The following is a 21,791-nucleotide window of genomic DNA, read 5'->3' as shown; positions in this document are numbered from 1 at the left end:
TCTCAACCAACTGAGTCTTTCTATGTTAAAATTTTTAGTTGTCTTATGTAAGACCTTTATTTTTTTATTTTTTTTATTAGCTGTAAGTTGTCAAAATGAACTGAAATAAAAGTTTTAAATATATCGCTGCAATAAATCAAAGTAATTAATTAATTTGACTTATTGAATGACTAAAAAGAGTGGTTTATCATTTAAATTTATTCAGACAAACATCAGCCTCAAACGCTTAGTAATTGGTGAACATGTCATTGTGACAAATATTCGTGAAAGTAATATCTCACACCTGTAATTATAATCAAGTTGTAAAGCGGTGCTAAATAGTGGATTAAGATATTTCTTGACATAAATGATTTAAAGTCTGCGGATCAAATTAGACTCTGACCCAAAATTTTCATATCAAAAAGTTGACAACAGCAGTGGATCTAAGGGTAACTTAGAGTGACCAGGGCGACTCATATTTTTGGCGTTAGGACCCACTCATGCACAATGGTTCTGTTAAGGATTCGAACACAGGGCCTTCTTGCTTCGTCCACTGCCGGCCATGTGAGAAAGGCAACAGGGCAGCCCCTCCGATAGGTTTTTCCATCCTCTTATTTTCTTTTTTCCATACTTATCCACTTTCGAAGATACTACAGGAACCCTGGCTGTCTGTGTAGCTGATCTATGTGCCGAACTGATATAGTTTGAGCTTTGACTATTAAAATGGATCAGTGTAGCAAGTAAAGTAGTTTCCTTCAGAGCAATAAAGAATCCTCCATAAAACCAAAAGCTACATTACAATGGGGAAACTTGGTGTTGGTGATCAGGTTGGGACAGAAAACTGGCAAAGAACTCCCAAACGTCTGCAAAAGAACAAAATCTTTATTTATCAGTAAGTTTACATATTACATGTGGGGATGATAAACTAAGCAATTAGTAAACAAAAACTCTAGCCTAAAGCATAAGTAAATGGAGAATAATGTAAAAAAAAATTTTAATTCTAGTGCAACTTATTGAGAAAATTCCAAAAGAAACATTTATTTCTAGAATTATTAGTGTTACACTTTTAGCAAACTAAAGTCCTACTTTGTCACAGGGAAAATCAAAAGGTTCAAATTCATAGTTGATACAACATTACTGCACAACCGCTAACATCAATTAGACAGTTTACCGAGTCTAAACCCTGCAGTCAGCTTTTAATTGAAGTTCTCACAAACCTCTTTATCTATCAGTGCACAACAGATTAACCGTTTTACAAAACAAGAAAATAACAACTTATTCCTACAAATAGCTCAACCCCCTGCTGCTGTATGATCAACTCAAAAACAATGTGAGTCCAAAATGCACCACGGAAACAGAGCAGAGCAACTAAGACAACCTGGAGGCTAAATACAGCTGCCGTCTTGGAGAGTAAAGAACAAACAGTGATATAGATTAAAACAAAGGCGATACGCTATACTAATATAAATCCTTCACTCGATCACTCTGCCTCTTAATAGCAAAGCCAAAAATACAAAAAACACTTGCAACCTTATTTTACTTTTGCACCAAAATGGCAAAAGAGTGTCTTATTGTGCTGCTAGAGAGGCGCTGAGCCTCATTAAGAATACCCTCACCACATATAATAACTGCGTGTGGTGTCGACAGGGGACGGTTTCCCCTCTGTGCTGTCTTTGTCCTTCTCTCCATCAGCCTCCCACAGGTTAATGAGTGGAGGGTAGAGCTCGTTAAGAGGGATGGAAGAGGTCTTCAGCATGTACTTCTTCAACGAGTGGTGGTAGTTTTTCCTCTTCCACCTGCGGGCCACGTAGACACCCACAGTGGCAAGGCTGAGGAAGGCCAGGGCCGTCGACATGACCGCCAGCACAGCCACGCTCTGGTGCTGGTCCGACAGGTCCAGTGCAAAGGTGGTGCCCTGTGTTGTGACATTGACACAGGACTTGTGTGTCTGCCAGTGGATGTTGGAAACCGTGAGGCATACCTCATACTCCGTGGCAGGCTGAAGGTGTGTGAGATTGTACTCGTGGACGTCTACGGGCACGCGGGCTGTGTACGTGATGTGGGGGTTGTCAATTTTCATGGTGGCAGAGGCCCATTTCAGGTTGGAGGACAGGACGTTTGAGTTGACTTTCCAGGAGACCAGAATTGAATGGGACTCCGTCTGCTTGACGTAGATCTTCATCACCTGAGTGCTGTCGAGCAGGGTCCCGTTTACGCGGATTGTGGAGACCCACGTGTCGGCACCTTCTGGGTTCTGTGCCACGCAGGTGTACCGGCCGGAGTCTTCCACCTGCACGTGAGACAGCCGGAGAGTCCCCTCGCTGCTTAGGTGGTACCGCTCTGACACGGTGTCGGTTGTGACTTTGGCACCAAGAGGGGTCACCCAGTAAATTTCAGGTTCTGGTTCAGCCATTGCCCGACAGTCTAAGCTGACGCTCATTCCTAGCTCGAGGTTCAGGTGGCTGGGGAAAGTGTCATGGGAAATGAGGGGAAGGCACTGCTCTGTGGAGTCCAGTAGCCTTAACTCTCGGACTCGTTGGCCTCTGAGTTCTGTTGGGGTTGTGCAGAGCATGGCCAGAGGCTCCATGAACCGCACTGTGGACCTGTTCGAACTCATCCACTGAATCACACAGTCGCAGCGCAGTGGATTGCTGTGAATGCTGACCTCCCGCAGGTTTGGCAGCACCTCCACAATGTGCTGATAAAGGGCAGTCAGGGCATTATTGTTGAGCATCAGACTCTCCAAAGAGGGCATGTCTCTAAATGCTAATCTGTGGATATAAGAAAGCTTTGGGTTGTTGGTAGCCTCTAGTTTCGTCAGTTCTGGCAGGTTGTCCAAAGCGTAGCGATCAATGGACACTAACTCCATCATGTTGTTGATGCCCAGCTCCTTAAGGTTTAGCATGTTTCTGAAGTCTCCTTCCTGAATTTTTTTAACCGGATTTTTGTTCAAATCCAGGAATTTCAAGTTGGGAACTTTTTGCAGGGCCAATTGGGGGATTCTGACCAGTTTGTTGTCATAGAATGATATGCTTTCCAAATTGTCCAAGCCCACAAATGCATTTGGTGGAACATCAGTGAGGTCCATCCCAGCCAGAACCAGACTTCTCAGCCTTCCCAGTGGCGTAAAGTTCATATCCAGAAGGCCAATAACTGGGTTTTCCCCAATCATGAGGATCTCAAGGTTAGGAGTTTCCTCAAACCAGCGGTTGTCTATCACATGGAGCCTGTTTGAGTTGAGGTGGAGCCGCAACAGACTGCGTAGACCTGAAAATGCATAGGGGGAGATGGAGCTTATCTGGTTGTGGTTAATGTAGAGTTCCTGGAGGCTGGAGAGGTTTCCCAAGCAGTGATCTGGCAACTCTTTGATCTGGTTCTCCTCCAGATGCAGAGTGGTCAGATGATTCATGTTTCTCAGACCCACAGCTTCAACATTGGTAAAGTTGTTCTGGGACAGATCCAGCTCCGTCAGGTTCACCAGGACCTGCAGCTCTCCACTGGTGCGAGAGATGACGTTGCTTTGCAGCAGCAACACCTGCGTGTCTGCTGACAGGTTTGAGGGGATGTGCGTCAGTCTCAAGTCATTGCAGTCCACTGTCGTTGCCTCCTTGTATGTTGACTGGGGGGTAAACCAGGGGCGGATCTCGCACACACACAAACGTGGGCATTCTTTGCTGCGCACTGGTGACAGACAAGCAAGAAGAAATCCCATGCACAGCAAGACCGGAGGTGGCCAAAGCTGAGAGCCGACTGCCATGTTGGCTACTCTCTCTAAGACGGCTTAGTAGAGAAGCAGTGTTTGCAAGAAGGGTATGAAGGAACGCCTCACAAACATCAGTGTACTTTGCTGCTGTTATAGTTGCTGTAGGTTCAGAATGATGATTCCTGAGCCAGATGGACGATTTGGTAAAGAAAGGTCACTCCTAACCCTAAAAAAGAGAAGAAAGCAAAAATAAAGTGACAGCAATAAAACAGATTATATAAAGTAAAAATCTAAGAAAGCATGAGTTGAATATTCATTATGTCTTACCACAGCTTTGGTTTTACCATCTTCTATTTACCTAACGTAATGAGGCAGTGCATATCTAGCATTGGTTGTGTTTGACAGTATCCAAGATAATCTGTTTAATTTTAGCTTCCTTGATGAGTTTGCCTTCTTGGGGATTCAGAACAAGTTTTTTTTTCCTCTCTCTCTCTCTCTCTCTAGTTTGATTTGATTGTATTCATACCAGCTTAGTATCAGTTATCTGCTTAAACAAGTGTTTGCGTGCATGCGTGTGTGCGTGTGTGTGCGGGGAACACAGCCTGCAGCCCTGGCTGTGACCCCATTATGCAACAAGCTTAAAAAGCAGGGGGTTTGGGGACTTTTAATCAACCACAGCCACATAGATGTGGTTGTGGTTGATTAGGAGAAAGGCAGAGATTTGTGAAATAAATATCTCTTTACCAGTTTATGACATCACCTATTGCCCTTTGGGTGCATGTTCAGGTTCTAAAATAAGGAGAAGTGAAAATGATGCAACATTGCAGCCATTATTCCTCAGAGATGTTTTTCTAATCCTACATTTCTGTGTTCATTTGTCAGTACTACACTACCTAGATCTGTCAAGGGGTAGGATAGGGTACCTTCGGCTGAAGAAATGTTTGCTTAAAGGACATAAAACATACATATCTGTGGATCTTATTTCCACAATTAATTCTTCATTTACTATGTTGCAAAAGTATAAATACCTCTTAAAGTTTCTCACATTTTGTCATGCTGCAACCAAAATCTTATGACCGACACAAAGCTACCATTGCATAATAAAGTGGAAGAAAAAGAAAAAAGATCTTAAAAATAAGCACATATGAAAAAGTTTTAGGCATTTATATTCAAACCCCTTTAGTCTGACGCCTCCAAGTAAAAAATCCAGTCCAGTGCAATGAATGGCCTTAGGATTTAATCTAAATTGTAAATTTTATCAGTGCATGTGTAATTTTATATTAGTATAAATCTAGGTGTTCTGCAGGGGTATCAGAAGGTCAAGGAGTTGCAGAGAACTTTCTAATGCTGCATAAAACAGCATCACAACCTTTAAAAATCTCTCTTTGACGAAACTATAATCCCGACCTGACTGTCACGCTATGGCGGCTGTACCCACGGTGTTACTCAGGTCCAGTGTTTGAGAGCTGCTGTACTGCAGCTTTAAATGTGCCCCTTCTCTAACTCTCCTGAATCAAATAAAGGCACGTCAGGAGGCCTTTGCAGAGCTGAATGACATACTGATGAGGGAATTCAGCAACTTGATGCAGCTGTGTTGTGGCACCCCTGTGCTATGGAGATGCTTTTCTTCAGCAGGAGATGAGGAAGTAAAACTCTGTTGCAAGACTTGAGTCTTGATGCTTTTAGATCTTCTGCATCCAGGCTGACTGAAACTGACCTTTTCCAAAAGAAAAATGTTCAAAGGTTCCACTGTAGGTGTGCGTGGTTAGAACAGATGCAACCCCCCCAATAAATGTGCAACTGTAACTATCCAAAAACCTTCCTTTGAGGTGTATACTTTTAAGATTCCCTTTTCCTCCGACTTGACAAGCATCAGCTGCTCTGTGTTAGAATATCACATAAAATCCCTAAGAATACAGTGAAGTTTTTGGTTGTAATGTGACAAAAAGGGTGTGTGAATACTTTGGTACGGCACGATGTAGGGTTATGTTTGCGTGTCTTCACGATACACCACCCCTCCAAAATGTAATAGATCTCCCCCAGAGATCTCCCGAAAACACAGAAAACTTTCAAGAGTAACAAAAGTTTTCCACAAAATGTTGTGGAATAACAGACGGTTGGCTCAGCTCGTAGCACCTTGGGATGGAGCGAGTGGGTGAAGAAGACTAAAAATAATTTGGTGACTGCTGCTCTACGGAGAAACAGGACTGAGCACAGCAAGTCATCATCTCTTTCTGTCGGAAAAGCAGTCAGTTATGGAGAGGTCAACGAGATTCTGACATCTCCATTTGTTAAGAAACAAGTTGCTAACGTCCATTACCAACATGACAACAAGGAGGGTCTGGGTGCAGCACACGTCCTAAACCTCAGTTAGCAGCTTTCTTTTTTTTTATTTTTTATGTTACACAATGGTAAGTCAAAATCGCTGCTGAGCAATCTGACACCAAAGTTATGGCTTGATCTGGCTGGGCCACATTACTGAGGGTGTTGGTTCTTAAAAGCCCAGAAAACACCTGAAGTCCTGCGATCATGACTGAAGACATGATTGTCTTCAGTTAACTCAGATGCTCGTCATTACGCCCAGTTACTATCTCTTACCCCCTACCTACTGGCCATCTGTCAGTTTCTACCAGCCATTCGATGTTTCATTACTGCTTTGACAGCTGGTGGTTTAAAGTAATTTTCTATGATCTAATCATAGTCTACCATAGAGAAATTTAATTATGCCACCTGAATGACTATTATCCAGCAGCAGCGGATTATTTTGCTTGAAACAAGAGTCATATTTTAACACGCCTGAAGGCGGATTTAGAAGCAAAAACGCATATAAACACTGTGAAATACAAAGTTTCAAGAAAATAAAAATACAATTAGATTAAATCATACGAATGCTTCAATGACTATGCGTCTCCATCATTTCTGAAAAATACATAACTGCAAAGAAAAATCAACTATCAGGAGAATGTCGATTATAGCTTCCCGTCAAAAGCTCCCACTGATATTCTGATGAGGATCCATGTGCTCTGGAGTGATTTATTGGCTGCTCTTCACAAACGGTTCTCCTGCACATTTGAATGAACAGATGTCCAAAAGCAGCCCGAGAGTTACACAAAGGAACAACACTTTCTCTACAGAAAAATGTTGCCATGGTAAAACAACCAGCACAAATGTTTGGATCTTATTTTAGCTGTGCTGCCGTTTTTCTGAGTGAGACTGATGCCTGCTGTCGGCGGCTGGACTCTGCAGAGACCCAGTCGCAAACAAACTGAGCTAATTCCCTCAGTAGGACTTAAAGGCACCAACGGAGACCTTCGGCTCCTCTTTCTTTCTCTGTCGGGTTTTTGATTAAGAATTATTTCTTCCGACGTACCACCCACCTCTGTTTTAATTACCCATCATCCAGTTTTCCAGATGATCCAGCCATGTTTTATTTATCTTAATTACCCATAAAAATAGCGCTTTCATACGCAATTTTTCCCCGTTCAGATGACTTTATCTCGTCCTCTCTTCCTGCATTTGTTGCGCTGCTCAGATATTAAATCCGGAGAGGCAGGCGGATTAATCCCCGCTTTCAATCGGAAGCAATAAAACTCAGACACCTGGCAGCAGGTTCTTTTGGCAGGCTGGTGTAACTGTGGGGGTCTGCATCTGCTCCCAGGGATCCCTCGCTGTGCTATGTTTTGACCTTATTGACTGCAGGAAGGTTTGCTTAGCACATATGGTTGTTTTCACTGAGGGGCTGTTTGATAATAACTGCAGTGCACAAATTCTCTCTCAGATGCCCTCCTGTGCACACTTAGACACCACAGACAGCTCCGCTGAGAGTGGCTCCCTGCCTCTACATTACCTTTGGCTTACAAAATCACAAAAGACTCCCTACATCTTTACAAATTCAGTGAACATGGACGGTACATTTATAAACTCGAAGGAAGGTTACTAGGAGGAATAGTACTGGAGTCACACCAGATATGTTCCAGCACAGGAATCAGGGAAATCTGCATCATCTTTCATCTCGTGCACATTATGTTGGCATCAACACGACACGGTTATCTACACTTCTCAAGAAGTACGCTGCCTTCTCTGAGTCACTTTGGCATGCAACTGCACACAGAATCCTTTAAAAAAAATCCTCCAACAGTTCCTGTCGGTATTATCCAGTTGACAGTGCGAGCAGGAAGCTCAGCAGCAAGATTTATCTCCTTTTCTCACCAAATCCACAAGAAGTTTAACTCTACAAATACATTATCCATGGTAGAGTTTGCATGTATCTGTCTACAGCTACTTCTACACAATGTCAAGCAGAAGTATTAATGCATTTTTCTATTCTGTCACAAACTTCTACTGATGCCATAAGAATCTGAAAATATTTTATGTGCATTTGTGTTCAAACGTTCGGAGTCAAAAGTTCAGTTCTGCAAAAACAGTTTCAAGTATTCATGAGCAGGTCTACATTTTTCTATTCTTAAAAATATAGTTAATGTTTAGTCTATCTGAATGGAAATTGTCTGTGGTAATCAATTTTCAATTCTGGCCACAGATTCTGATTTAGGTTTAGGTCTGGACTTTGACTGGGCCATTCTAACCAATGAACATGCATCGATCTAAATCACGTCACTGAGCTCCATCCATTTTACGTCAAATTTGACCAGATTTCCTTTTACTCCTGAAAAAAACACCCTCCCATCGTGATGGCTCAGTGTGTTCAGTGTTGTGGGCAGGTTTAGCTTTCATGCTGAGTGTTTTGGCCTTTAGTCTCATGTGAACAGATAAACCTTCTCTTACATGTTTGTTTTTTGTGAAAACGCAAACTTTTTAAGAGTTTGTTCTTACTTGCTGTTTCATAAAAAGTCAGATTTGTGGAGTGCACAACTAAAGGTCCTGTTGTCAGATTCCTCCATCATCACCACTGGATGCTTGGCTGGTTCTCAGTAGGTCGAATGGTTGTATGGAAATCCAAAAGTTGGGGGAATAAATTCCGGTTTCCACTTGCCCCATATTCGTGTAGCCCTGGGCAGGACACTGTACCCCATGCTACAAACTGATCTTTGTATTAGTGCATAAACGTGTGTTGTGACTGTGAATGGCTGAATTACTCTGATAAAGTCAAAGTAACGACTTAAGTGGTTGGTATGACAAGAAAAGCAGTTCAGTTTGTTTACCATTTATGCTAACTTTCTCCAGCCTGTCAGTTCAGGTTTTGGTAGGTTTGGAGATGTGCTGCGTTTATTTAGACAAGATTGTATGGCTTTACCTTAAAACTTCTCCACAACATTTTATCTGATCTGTTTGACATGTCTCTTTGTCTTTGTGATGCCGGTTGATCACAAATGTTCTCAAGTAAAACACTGAGAGCCACCTGTTCACTAATTAGATAAATAATAACTTTTATTAATTGCACTCAGTTTTATTTAGGGGCCTCAGAGTAGAGTAGCGAACTACAAATGAGCTCCATAACTTTCACATTTATATTTGTAAAAATGTAAAAAAAAAAAAAACAAAAAAAAAAACGCGATACTTTCCTTCAAGCTTAAAAAAAAAAAAAAAATCAGTTTGTCTTTGCAATATGACAAATTAAGTCCAAAGTGTGTGAATAATCTTCCGCGGTTCTTTGCAGGTAATATTTGTGCTCAGTTCAAGCCTGCTGCCATGCTGATGCAACGAGGTTCATAACAACGACAGCAGAATGCGATTGCGGGAGACACTAATGAGGCCTGTCTGCTTCATAACATGCTACATACATAACACAGTTATCAGGCAACGGGGCGACTCAGAGGTCCGCTTAACAGTACAGAGAGCAGGAGCAATCAGAGAGACTGGAGAAGCTCTGGACCTGCTGTCAGATCCAGAAGCACTTCTGTTCAGACTGTAGGATCAGAGTAGAAAAACCTTCTGCGCGGAGCCCAGACACAACACAGCAACAATCAAACTACACCAACACAGGCAGGGGAGCCCTGGGATGATGGCACTTAATATTCCTCACAGGAGGAGCAAGCTTTCTCCCATCTGTTTCTGGGGTTTGTTGTCATACTGGGTGCTAAGTGAAAGTGAATCAGCAGCTCCCAGGCATGACATTGTCATGGTAACAGCTATGCCACGGGCTTTAATGTTTGGTAACCAAATAAGAAGCTGACATGAGGAGCTCATATGGTGCCATCACTTCTGCAAGAAGGTGACTTGCAGCAGAACTCACGCAAAACACATCGAAACCCAAACCAGTAAATGTCGCAGGATCTTTCAGAAGGCGCCATATTTTTCAGCTGCAGTTACATGACAATAAATTACGGCGAAGAAGTAAAACAAGACATTCCATGATGTTCCTTGCCGCCCTGCCCGGGCAGTAGCCTGCTTCTGCTCCATTAGTATGCAGGCGTCTCACTTCACATCACAGACGGCTTTGCTGCAGCTGCTGATAGCGGAGGCACAAAGCCGAGGAGGAGGAGACGGACGCGTGTCCACTCTGTCAGAAAAAAAAAAAAGAAGGAGAAGGATGGAGAGCTCTATTTCAGCCGGAAGGTCGCGAGAACGAAAGTGATTAACTGAAGGAAGAACGACAAAGGAAGTCCTCTAGCTGTATTTGTAGTGAAAGGGAACAAATTATCCCGCAAACTTGAACAAAGCCTGTCAAGACTCCGCTGAGGTTTAAAAGTTGCAGGGTAGCAAATTGTCTCAGGATTTTCTATTTACTGCAAATCCATATGGTCGCCTTATTTCCCCGCGGATCCAAGATGGATCTTGACACAATTTTTCCTTCTCTGGCTTTAATCTTTTTTTTCTCTTCACTTTCTTGCCCTCATCCTCTCCATCCACTTTAAAGGTCCCTTTTCAGTCACAACGTCTGCGAATACTCAATATGTTGTCAGAGTTGCACTGATCAATCATGCTAGAGTGCCAGTTTCCAGTCTCTGGAGGATCCAGGCAGAGTTAGTATGCATCAATCCATCCATTTTCTTTACACCCTTGTCCCTCAGTGGGGTCGCGAGAGGTGCTGGTGCCCATCTCCAGCTAACGTTCCGGGCGAGAGGCGGGGTACACCCTGGACAGGTCGCCAGTCTGTCGCAGGGGCAGAGTTAGTATGCATGGAGGTAATCAGCCAGTGTACAGTAGATCGTCCAAGAGCAATAACGCTTCTTGCTTTTTCATGACTTTCCTGCTTTTACCAAGCATTTTACTTCAGATGTAAAGCTTACCAATAAAGAAACTATCAAGTGATGTGTTTTTGTTGTCATTAACAAAAGCACAGTAACAAAAAAACAAAAAAACAAAAACAAACCACAGGTATTAAAATATGGATTTCCATTTCTGGGTTTCACAAAATAAAACGTTTTTGAAAAGTACTCTCGCAGAAAAAAAAACGAATAAATTTGCTTTGATCACTTAACAAGAGGTGTACAGCAGTGACTTTTTTCAGACTTACACATAAGTTGTATTTCAGTTTCAAATCAACACATTTGGGCCACATGACCGTATTTTCAAAAAATTACCTATAATTGCGCATTATTCGTTGCCGCTATACATAATGCAAATAATTAATTTTGAAGGGGGAATTTGGTGAAAAAAGAAGATTTTGAAATCTCTGTTTATTAACCCCACCAGTCACGATAGTGACTAAGAAATTTATGTAACTTTTAAGGACTCCAAAAAGCTTACTGATTAAATTTTCAGGTAATGTTCAGCAAATATTGAAAGTTTAGAGTGTTTGGATAATACTTATGCAGTATCACATGTTTAGAGTAAATTATCACATGACTAGAGCTGTTTATATCTTGGTTGCACCTTGGCGAGAGGAAGACTGCCACTAACCTCCCAAAGAAGAGGCTAGTAATGTATGTTTAGCCTAGGAGGTTGGAGTTTATCTTGGACCTGGTGGGCTGCCTGCTGGAACCCCCATTTTGTCTATCCGTCATTGTGACCTTGATCAAGACGACGATTCAACCGCCATGCCAGCCGGTGGCAGTCAGAGGAGCCGGTGGTGCCAGTGTATGACTGCCTTACTTCTGTCAAACTGTACCAGGGAAGCTGTAGCTACAATATAGTAGCCAACTGCTATCAGTGTGTGAATGTGTGTGTGAATGGGTGAATGTGGACTAACCCAAAATTGAAGAATATTAAAGTCACCAAATGGTGAGAAGGAGCCATACAACTCTCCTTTGATTCCAGGCCTTGGGGTCCGGTATCCTGTAACTTTCAGGTGTGTCCCTGGTCCAACACACCTGAATTATATGGATCACCTCCTCAGTATGCAGTCCAGTCATCCAGAGTTCTGCTAATCACCTGATTCAGGTGTGTTGCAGCAGAGATGGATGGAAAAGATGCATGACCCCGGCCCTCAATCCCTGGAGTGGGAGACCCCTAGATTAAGTCTATTACTGTATGATAGTGTGACTGACAGATGTTCATGCTTTTAAATAATATAAATGAAGGCCTCTACTATAGATGTTATCTTTATGACCTATGTTAATGTGATAACATGACACTACAACTGACTGAAGTTCAATATAATTATTAATAAACACTCAAGTATTCAAATTTACCTTGGTTTAGAATATATTGATAGTCAAATTTGTACTTTACGGAGGAAATGTTGCACTAAAGTAATACAGTGGCAAGGTATATTCAAATAAAGAAACAATATTCACATATTATGATCATGTCTATTTGGAAAAAGCACTTTTAGCTCATCTTAGTATTAGAACACCATATTATCCCACCGGTCACAATTGTGACCGATCATAAAACACACTTTTTCATTTATTTTTCCACAATTTTTTAAATTATTTCCTCTTGATTAGTTCAAAGGGCTATCAATGACATCTGATTTTAATATTTTCATGTCTGGGAAAAATGTGGGATTAAATGGGTTAAATAACTATATAGAGTAATTAAATGAATAAACAGAAAATGTGACAAACTATATGTAAAATTAGCTTGATTGACTTAACAGGATCAGTACTAGCCTTGACATCAGCTCATAACTGATCATCCATCTTTAAAACTTCATCAAAAATGTGCATTAGTCGTGCCTAAGATAAAACAATGCAATGCAGAAGAATTGCACCAAATCAGGAAACCATGTAAGTGCAATGATACTGTTGCATACTGGACTGAGGATTCCCGCTATGTTTAAGCCACATTTTAATAATCCCTGGTTGTCTTTTTTTTTTTTAAATCACATTCTCGTCCTCACCACTTTGTGTGAGTGTCATCGTCTGAGCTACTATAAAATATACATCACGTGTGGGCAATGATGGCATTTAAAGTCTATCCAAGAAGCCAAAGATATTAAAACAAGCAGAACTTGCATGCATGTCACTTATATTAAAATGTCACATTCAAAACGGGTTATGATATTGCACCTATCGATGGTGTGATGTCAACTGAAATTCCTGCAATGCTTTTCAGCTCTATTTCTCTGGAGCAATTTTATAAAGGAAAATTTACAGTGGCAAAACTAACACAACCCAGAAGTATGGATTTGCACAGCGGGAGATACCAACATACCAAGTTTTGTTTTTAAAAGCACACTGAAGAAATCTGTGCAAGTTCTGCTGCTTTGAGTGCGTTCATGCCGATGACATCACGAGAGGATCAAGAATCAAACTGTTAACTCACATTGGAAAAAAAAAAAAAGGCATGGTCAAAATACAAGTAAACACGTTTGATTGGGAAATTTAAGTTAAAACATCCAAACAAAGGGTAAAAAACCCCCAAAAGAAAACAAGAACAATATAAATGCACGTACTCTGTTGCCTTTTGTGATGTCACCACAGGCATATGTGCATGTATGATTGTTTGTGTAGAAGTAGATTTTATAAACAATATTTCTTAAACAGAAAAAAGAAGAATATGCCATATGGTTTCGAATCTGCTGAAATGTAGCAAGAGTGACTTTGGTAGATTTTACTGGAGGTTTGATATTGGTAATCCTCAACTGGTAGAAGTCAATAAAAAAATTTAAAAAAACAGAAACGTCTCACTTATCGTTACAGAAACACAAGCTTCTACATCAGTGACGTCAACCTCACAACAACAACAAAAAAAAAACAAAACAAAAAATAAATCAACCACATCCAAAATCACCCTCTCAGCTGGGGGGGAGGTCAGCCTGTTGCAGCCTCTCCTCTCCTCTGCTGTGGGAACCCAGACAGGAGAACGTGCTGCAGAGTTTGGCCTATTGCGCACAATGGCTCCGATCCAAAACTCACTCAGACACACCAGGTTGTGTCTTTGTTTGGGAATTTTCTCACACTCCTCCCCAAGCCCGGAGGAGCTACGTCACAGAACTGTGAGCTCTCAGCCTGGGGGAAGGTGGCAGAACCTTGTGAACTATTGTGAGTCTGGGCCACATGGGTGACATCTGCATCAGCTGTGTCCCTTTTACACACAAGGCAAAAAAAAAAAAAAAAAAAAGGGCAGGATGCAAAGTCGAACTCTTAGATGTGCTGGTCTGACACACCTACTCTTGACTATGTGGAAAAATAAACAGCTATGGTATTGATGTTAGTAACAGGTGCCTCTCGGTGAATTAGAACCAATCGAAGTCCTTTATAATGAAAAGTGGGAGCCACAGTATACAAACGTCTACATACATTTCTGTAAAACTTCTGCAGAATAAACAACATTTATGTTAAGTTTCTGCTCCCTCTTTGCCTCAGAATTTGACATCTGCTGACTTCTTTACTGAGAGGCAGGCACACAGATAAGCTGCTGCACAGCTGTTCCAGCAGAGCTCTGCACCGGGAACTGATGCTGGGTTTATCTGCCTGGACCTACTGGTAATGATAGTGAGCTGTGAGGAAACGCATTCTCACACTCTCATAATCTATCATTTGTTGTTTTTCTTTCTTTCTTTATGGCGAGCTCAACATTTTACACCCCAACGTAGCGCACCGATTTGCTCCACGTTTTTCTTTGTTTCCTTCTTTTCATCTCGGCACAACGAGAAATAAGAATCCTCTACAGGGCGCAGCATGACTGCAAACTGTGTTCAAATTTACAAGAACAAACAGACGCACATGTTGCTGAGAAATTATGCGCAATTATACATGCAAAAAATGTTTAAAATAAATAAATATAGACATTCGCTTTAAAACACAATGACTTATTGTTTGATTTCATCTTTGCTGATCAGTGCACTTATCCAAACGCATAAATCAAGTGTCTATCTTTTAAAAAAGGAAAAGAAAAGCCTCAGTACAGCAAGAGGAAATTCACAAACGCAGAAAATGTTCCGAACAAAAACATTTGAGCACATGCTCAGAGCGAACAGATGGCACTCACCTGTGAAGCGCCGTATCCTCTGTAAATACGCAGGAATGCTGCAGGCTACTGTATGTGACACCAGTCAGCCTCCACGGCGTACGGAGGATGCGCGAAATGTGCAGTTGCTGGTTCGGAGAGTAAATAGTCGGGGTGGTTTAAAAAAAAAACAACAAAAAAAAACACACAACCCAAACAAAAAAAGAGAGAAAAAAAACTGTAAAAGTGGATGCAGCAAAATCCGTCCCACTTCAGGCACGATGTTGCAAACACAACGATGCCCCAGCAGTTTCCAGAAAAACGCACAGATGCCCACCCGCCCCACTTCCTTCTCCTCCTCCCTGCACGCCCACCCTGCGCAGGTCAGCTGGACTAAAAACCGCCTGACACTCGCTGCTAAGTCCGAACCTCACCATCTGTTGTGACACCGCTGCCATGGGAACAAAAGTCCCACCCTGTGGCGTTGCAATGAAGGAGTCAATGACTTTCTGAGCGCTCTGACAGGCTGACCCGGGTTCCGAGCTGCTCACTTTTAGGCTGGGTTCGCGCAGCGGGTCAACATCACTGACATGTTTTTTTTTTGTTTTGTTTTTTTTTGTCTTCGTTTTCCTTTAAGCTTGAAAGAGGACGCTGCGGAGGATATCAACAGACATCTGGCGCCAAGAGGCCAAACGTGATCTAAATTTAATGACCTGCTATTTAATGATTCCTAATTATTATGGGATGGAATGGACTTCAAAGTGGATCTCATGCATATTTCTCACTCTACGAAGGACAGACACACGCACTCATTAGGACCTGGATTTAGATGGACTGCTTTCCCTCAGTGGCAACTTATCTGATTCCACAGGAATCTTACTCTTAAGTCAATACATGATTACCTTAAAAAAAAAAACACCTTTAAATACAGCATATAACTTCTATTATAAAATGTGCACAGGAAATTAAGAGTTATATCTCTTCTGTGCATATTTATATCTAAATTTACCATGCAGCACTTTGAACATCAGTTCACACCTACACAGCTAATTAGTGTCATCTAGTTCTCGATCCAGTCAAAGCAATCAGGAAGTCAGCTGCTCTGTTAGTGTTTCAGCTGGTTCCTGAACTCCATGCATAACGTATTTAGATTTTTACACATTCAACCTTGATATCCGACAGGCGAGGTGGAAAATGAAAAAAAGAAACCGATGCAGTTGTAAAAACGGGTACACTGCCCAGCTTTACGTCTGTCAGCAAGCAAACTCTGATGATATGAAACACTGAACATTTAAGAGTGACACAAAGACAAAACCAGAAGAAATCTGGAGTGGGGGACAAAGACATTTTCTCAGCATTGGATGTTTTGTGGTAAATATTTAATATGTATAAATCGCATCTTAGTAAAACTGCAGGGTGGGCCTGCTATAATTTGACTACAGCAAAGACCTTATACAGTTGATTCAGCATTCACTGTGTGTGTGTGTGTGTGTGTGTGCGTTCCAGCTGGCAAAATCATAATTTCCCATCATTAACCTGCAGCTCTTGTGGTGTGGTTGCCGTGGCAACTCCTCCCTCTCAGGGAGAGGCGATGCAGCACATCCGCACCGGTTTATTAGATTTCTGATCACACAGCTCCTTCCACATGGCCATCTGGGAAAAACAAGTGAACGAAAAAACGTGTGCCCTCCGCTTTACCTTCTGCAAGTCTTTGCGTTGTGGCGCTTCGTCGGCTCTGCTGACGAGACAAGGAGCTTTGTATTGTGTTTTTTTTTTTTTGGCAGCGTTTGTTTTCAGTCACACTGGCAAGGAATGTAAAGTACGAAGCGAGAAGATGAATGGTGGGATGAAAATACACCACACAGTGAAAAGTAGATAAAGACGCACTGAGACTCTCTCCTCTCTGCAGCAGCTGAGCTGATGAACGCCTCCTCCGCCTTTCAGCAGAAAGTCTCCGTCTGAGTTCACCCACAGTTTATTCGCAGCACATGCTCGACATGGAAGGAGTTTGACTCGCTGAGATTAAAGTAGAATCCAGGAGATGCTAATTAAATGTTCTTGATCAAATTGGCAGCTTGATGCAACTGGAACAAGATGACTGCGGGCAAACATGCAGCAGCACATTTGCAACCTTGTTGTACATCGCAATTACACCATTGTAACCAGCAACCACCTTCTGCCAGGCTGCCGACAACACTGTTGACGGAGTGCGCACGGCGCCACATTCCCCACAACAACCGCACACTAATCCGAGTCCGTGTTTGGCATGGTTCACGCTGTCTAATCTGCAGAACTGATGAAATGTAGACAGGCGTTAGATGCAGACAATCTGATGCACTCTGATACAAATGAAAGCTGTCTGAGAAGCTCAGCACTCGGCTGGCTCAGCACCTTTCAGCATTATCATAAATTTAGCATAATACGCTCCAGTAAATTTTATGGAGGGAGGTTTATATTTAATTGCTTACATCCAGTGTTTAGGAGAAGGCTTTGGTGTAGTGTTTTTTTTTTAATTAATTAATTTATTTTTTGCTGAAAGGCTAAGAATATTACTCCTCAGACTTAGAGCGTATAACAATGTGAGATGATTGATGTGCATTTGCATTTTGACAATTTTCTTCTGATATTACAATGACCACACAGGTCAGGGATGAAGTTGTGAAGAGCTTTAAAGCAGTGGTAGCTTAGAAAACAATATCACATCCTCTCAGTGTGGCTTACTGTTAAATATTTGTCCTCAACTGGAAATCTACAAAGACCCGATTGTCTTGATCCAACAGGATGTGTGCAGCATTTAATCTGAGAAGCAGCCAAGGGCCCCGTGGTGTCTCTGAAAGAGCGGTAGAGATAATTTACTTCTTATTTAATGGAAGTTTGGTATGATCGTTGAAAAAAACGGGGGAGTGTCCCAGAGAGTGTCTGTTTTAGCGCTATATATGGGATATTTTTGTTTTTTTTGTGATGTTTTTTTTTTGTTTTTTATAATTTTTTTTTGGTGCTTTTTATTTTTTTTTAGATTTTTTTTTTGTGATTTTTTTTTTTTTTTTGAGGGTTTTTTTTTGTGTGGGTGTGTATTTTGTTTTACACAAACCATTTTTTGCTTGTTTTTTCGCGCTTTTTGTTTTCTCTAGACGGGGCGCGAACAGTTTTTTTGCGTGTGTAGTGTGTGTTTTTTTGGAGGGGAGAGAAAGGGGTGTTTTTTTTTGTCTTTTTTGTTTTTTTTAGATATAGAGTTTTTTGTTAAATTCACGGTTCGCACGCGTCCTTCACTTCCAGTGTCTAGGGAATGACACAGATATTGGATCTGTTGCCATAACAGTCCAGCTTGAAGTTTGCTAGAAGTCAACTCAAAATGGTGAAAAACTAACCCTGAACACGCAGCATCATGCTGTGGGAATGCGTTTCTTTAGCAGCACAGGAAAGCTGGTTCAAGTTGATTAGATAATGGGTGGGTCTGAATACACTGTAATTCTGGAGGAAAACCTGCTTGAGGCTGCAAAAGACTGAAGACCAGTTAGAGCTACAGTAGAATGGGCTCTTAAAAAAAAAAAATTCTGGCCCCACATATCAATTCAAAAAAATGGCCCCGTCATTTCTGCTGGTCTGTGCGTGGAGCAGAGCGTGTCGTTTTGTGCTCAGGTACAGCTGGCAGGCTTGATTATCCTCAGCTGTAGCTCATCAAAGGACCTGCTGAAAAGACTGGAGAGAGTTTGCTCTCTGGGTTTTGCTCCAAAGCTGTTGAGAAAGGGCGTCTTCTCACTAGTTACTAACCTGTTGCTCTTGCTCCTTGTTTTCCAAACATCTTTTGGAGGTTTGCTCAAATCAAGCCCTCGCTGGCTTCTGAGAAAATGACTGAAGACAAAACTATGATGTTCTACTCTCTGAGCTACTGTTCCCCGCTTTGACTGCAATAACTTCAGTGAGATGTTTCTTGCCGCCATCTACCAGTCTCTTTCTGTAGATGCGTGCACTTTCATATTAACAGTAGCAGGGCACTGCTGTTGGCTCAGCTGTGAGTGATTCTTTTTATCATCTTACCCGATGCTCCAGAGGCAGAGCTTTGAGCAAATAGGAGGCACAATGCACAAGCAGGAAAAGGGTTGCTACGGGAGATTTTAGGCTTTCTTAATAAACGTACATGAGTGAATGTAACAACCCTCTAAGTATGATATATGACTATAATTATGACCCATAAACATAATTTAGTGGCAGGTCATAGATCAAAGGACATAACTGAGCGGGTCAGTGGTTCTGCAGTGCTGAGGCGAGCGTCTTACTGCTGATGCTTTACTCCACTTGTCTCCTTGGAGATGATGGTCACTGCAGTTCAATGCAAATGTTTTTATAGGCCGTTACTGGATGTAGCTGTTCAGTTCAGATGGCTTGCAGATTGGCAGTGCTTGAAGATAAGGAGTTTTTGGCTTTGAACAGTATAAAAACTAATTATCCATCAACCCAAAGAGTTACCACATCTGAGCTTCATTAAGATCTTAAATGGACACAGATGAGGTGACGTTCTAGTATATTTAAAGAAAAACCTGCTTTCTTCTTATAAAGCAGTTAAAATGAAGGATATTCATCAGTGATTGAAGAATGTGTTGCGCTTCTGCAGGTTCTTAAATTCTTTGTTTTTTTGTTTCCACCTGTCAGTCAATAAAATCCATCCGAGTCTTTCTCGTCTGGGTTGAAAACGTGCTCGGCTTTGTCCGACATTACGGGGAGAACTGAAAATGTGACTTTAACCGTGTGATCACTGCAGGGGGGGGAAAAAAAAAGAAAAAGATATCTTTAGCTTCACATGTTCATTCTGGAAAAGGAAAATCACCCCCATCCTCCATCCTTCTGCCTCCCTGCTCGCTCCCCCCTCTCTCCTGCACCAGCTGAACAAAGACAACTGCTCTTTGTTGGCTTCATGCTCTGTGTGAGACTGAGGGCCAGCAGCTTTTCACTGATACAAGAAGCAAAGATAGGAGCATTCAGCAGAAAAGAAAAAATTTAATACTCCAAAACATTTTTGGCCTTGAGTCTCTATTTAGATCCCAGGTGCCTTTTTCAGATGTTTTCAAAAGAGATAAGAGTTAAGAGAGCTGAAGCAGCTGTATGAATGAAAGCGCTTCAACCAGCACCTTTTCTTGTTTAAACCACTTCATTTTTTTTTTACATATTCTGCCACTTTCAGTCCTTCAGCTTAAAAACATCACAGGTTTTCAAAGAAATGCTGCTTTTTTTCTAGTCAGAAAGCTGAGAACTTGTCAGAATCAAACTATAAAGCACTTCATCCTTACATCCTAACATTTTTTTTTACTATTGAACTTTTCAAACTGACTTTTTGTAAATCTTGTTTCCCCTCTCTCTCTTTTAGTTGTTTTTCTTTCTTTCCCTCCATTTTTTGTTTTTCAAAAATAAGTAAACATTCATTCATTCAAAGGAGAAATTGCTGCCTATGTAAGTGGGCAGGGGGGGGAATCACGGAGGGCAAACACATATTACAAAGGGGAAATGGATTTTGCTTAGGAGGAAAAATGAAGAGTGATGGAATTTTTTCCCCCTCTGTTGCCACACCCAGTTGGGAACCAGTTTGCTCCGGGCTGGTGGGCTGCTTTACCAGGCTGGTTACTCGAGGAGGGGGCTGTGCAATATGTTTTTGTCTACATTTGCAAGAAAAAAAAAAGCAGATTTTGTCTTTTCTTGTTGGTTTATCCTACCAGTTACCCTATATATTATTGCCTTGTTTGTTTGGAAGAATAAAAGGGGGCTTTTATAATTAATCATTTCCATTACACATGGAAAATGCATTATTAATTGCAGATGTCAGATTGGGTTCTCTGCATAAACGTTGCACAGTACAACAGAGGCTCTCTGACAGAGGATAAATCCTGCAGAGTGTTTCAAGTCTTGTGGTGAACGGGATAATTTAGCCCCATTTCCAGGCCGGCTTAATGCTAATAGATGAAGAGTGAGAGAGCAAGAGGAGAGAAGGTGGCCATTAGCACTTATAAATCAAGATGATTTCGAAGGAGGACGAGGACGATGATGTCAAGAACGGGGAAACGTGTACATGAAAGCGCTTCGCCGAATGGCCAGTCTTCACATGTTCAGTTGTTCTGTTATAAGACACATTCAGATGTCCTCTGAGTCAACACTGATGTCGTTTTCAGGGATCAATCAGCAGGTGATCCCTTTAAAGTCCGCAACGCAGCATCGCGTTTGGAGCTAATTGCAAACTCAGGATCCAGCAGACTAATTGGCACACATTTGGGATTTTCTTTAAAAAAAAAAAAAAGCTTCATTAGGTTAGATCAATACAGGCATGTCTTCAAAGAGACACAGTCCAGTAGCATTTCAACCCTTCTGAGCCTCATTATGTATGAATAATTAACAGATTTTAAGTAAACAAACAGCGTGGCCCTGCTTCTGTCCTCGATGTATGGAGGAGACACATTGTTCTGTCTTTGTAAGAGAGTGGCTCTAATGTGCAAAAAGCAACCAAGCGCAGTCTAAGCTTACTGTCAAGTCTCCACTCATACAAAAAATTAGGACATCCATTAAATATTTAGTTTTTATCAAGGAATGTTCAAATATGAGTGTATGTTATTAATTTGTTTTATCCACATCTGAAAAAGAAAGTGATTTAAAAATATACATATATATATATATATACCTCCCTTTAACGATTCAAGATTACCAATAAACCAATAATCAACAAAGGTTAAAACTTTGGCTCATTTCACTTGTCAATAACAACTTCAAATGTCAATTGATTTGAGCTTAAAAACTGAACAAAAGCCGTTCTGGATCCCTGTTATGTGTGTATATGTATTCAGATGTGCTCTTTTTTTTCTTCTTCTTCTTCTTTTTTTTTTTTACAGATGGT

The 21,791-nt window shown here is 41.4% G+C and overlaps 1 protein-coding gene across 1 annotated transcript; it reads right to left on the bottom strand.

Moving 5' to 3' along the window:
• Positions 1 to 841: 841 nt before the first annotated feature.
• On the bottom strand, positions 842 to 15,251 carry LOC103147630 (leucine-rich repeat neuronal protein 1-like). The gene is made up of 2 exons (XM_007566071.2): positions 14,960 to 15,251; positions 842 to 3,908 (listed from the first exon to the last, which is right to left on the bottom strand). Exon 2 carries the CDS (start codon positions 3,734 to 3,736, stop codon positions 1,592 to 1,594), a length of 2,145 nt encoding a protein of 714 aa, XP_007566133.1. The 5' UTR covers positions 3,737 to 3,908; positions 14,960 to 15,251; the 3' UTR covers positions 842 to 1,591.
• Positions 15,252 to 21,791: the final 6,540 nt, after the last annotated feature.

The sequence above is a fragment of the Poecilia formosa genome, unplaced genomic scaffold, assembly GCF_000485575.1.
Source record: "Poecilia formosa unplaced genomic scaffold, Poecilia_formosa-5.1.2 Scaffold186, whole genome shotgun sequence".
In the NCBI taxonomy this organism is placed as follows: domain Eukaryota; kingdom Metazoa; phylum Chordata; class Actinopteri; order Cyprinodontiformes; family Poeciliidae; genus Poecilia; species Poecilia formosa.
The sequence above is the reverse complement of the archived record's forward strand: the minus strand, read 5'-3'. Positions and strand labels throughout refer to the sequence as shown.

Excerpts from the sequence above, each read along its gene's own strand:
- LOC103147630 (XM_007566071.2), bottom strand. The coding sequence starts at position 3,736 with ATGGCAGTCGGCTCTCAGCTTTGGCCACCTCCGGTCTTGCTGTGCATG.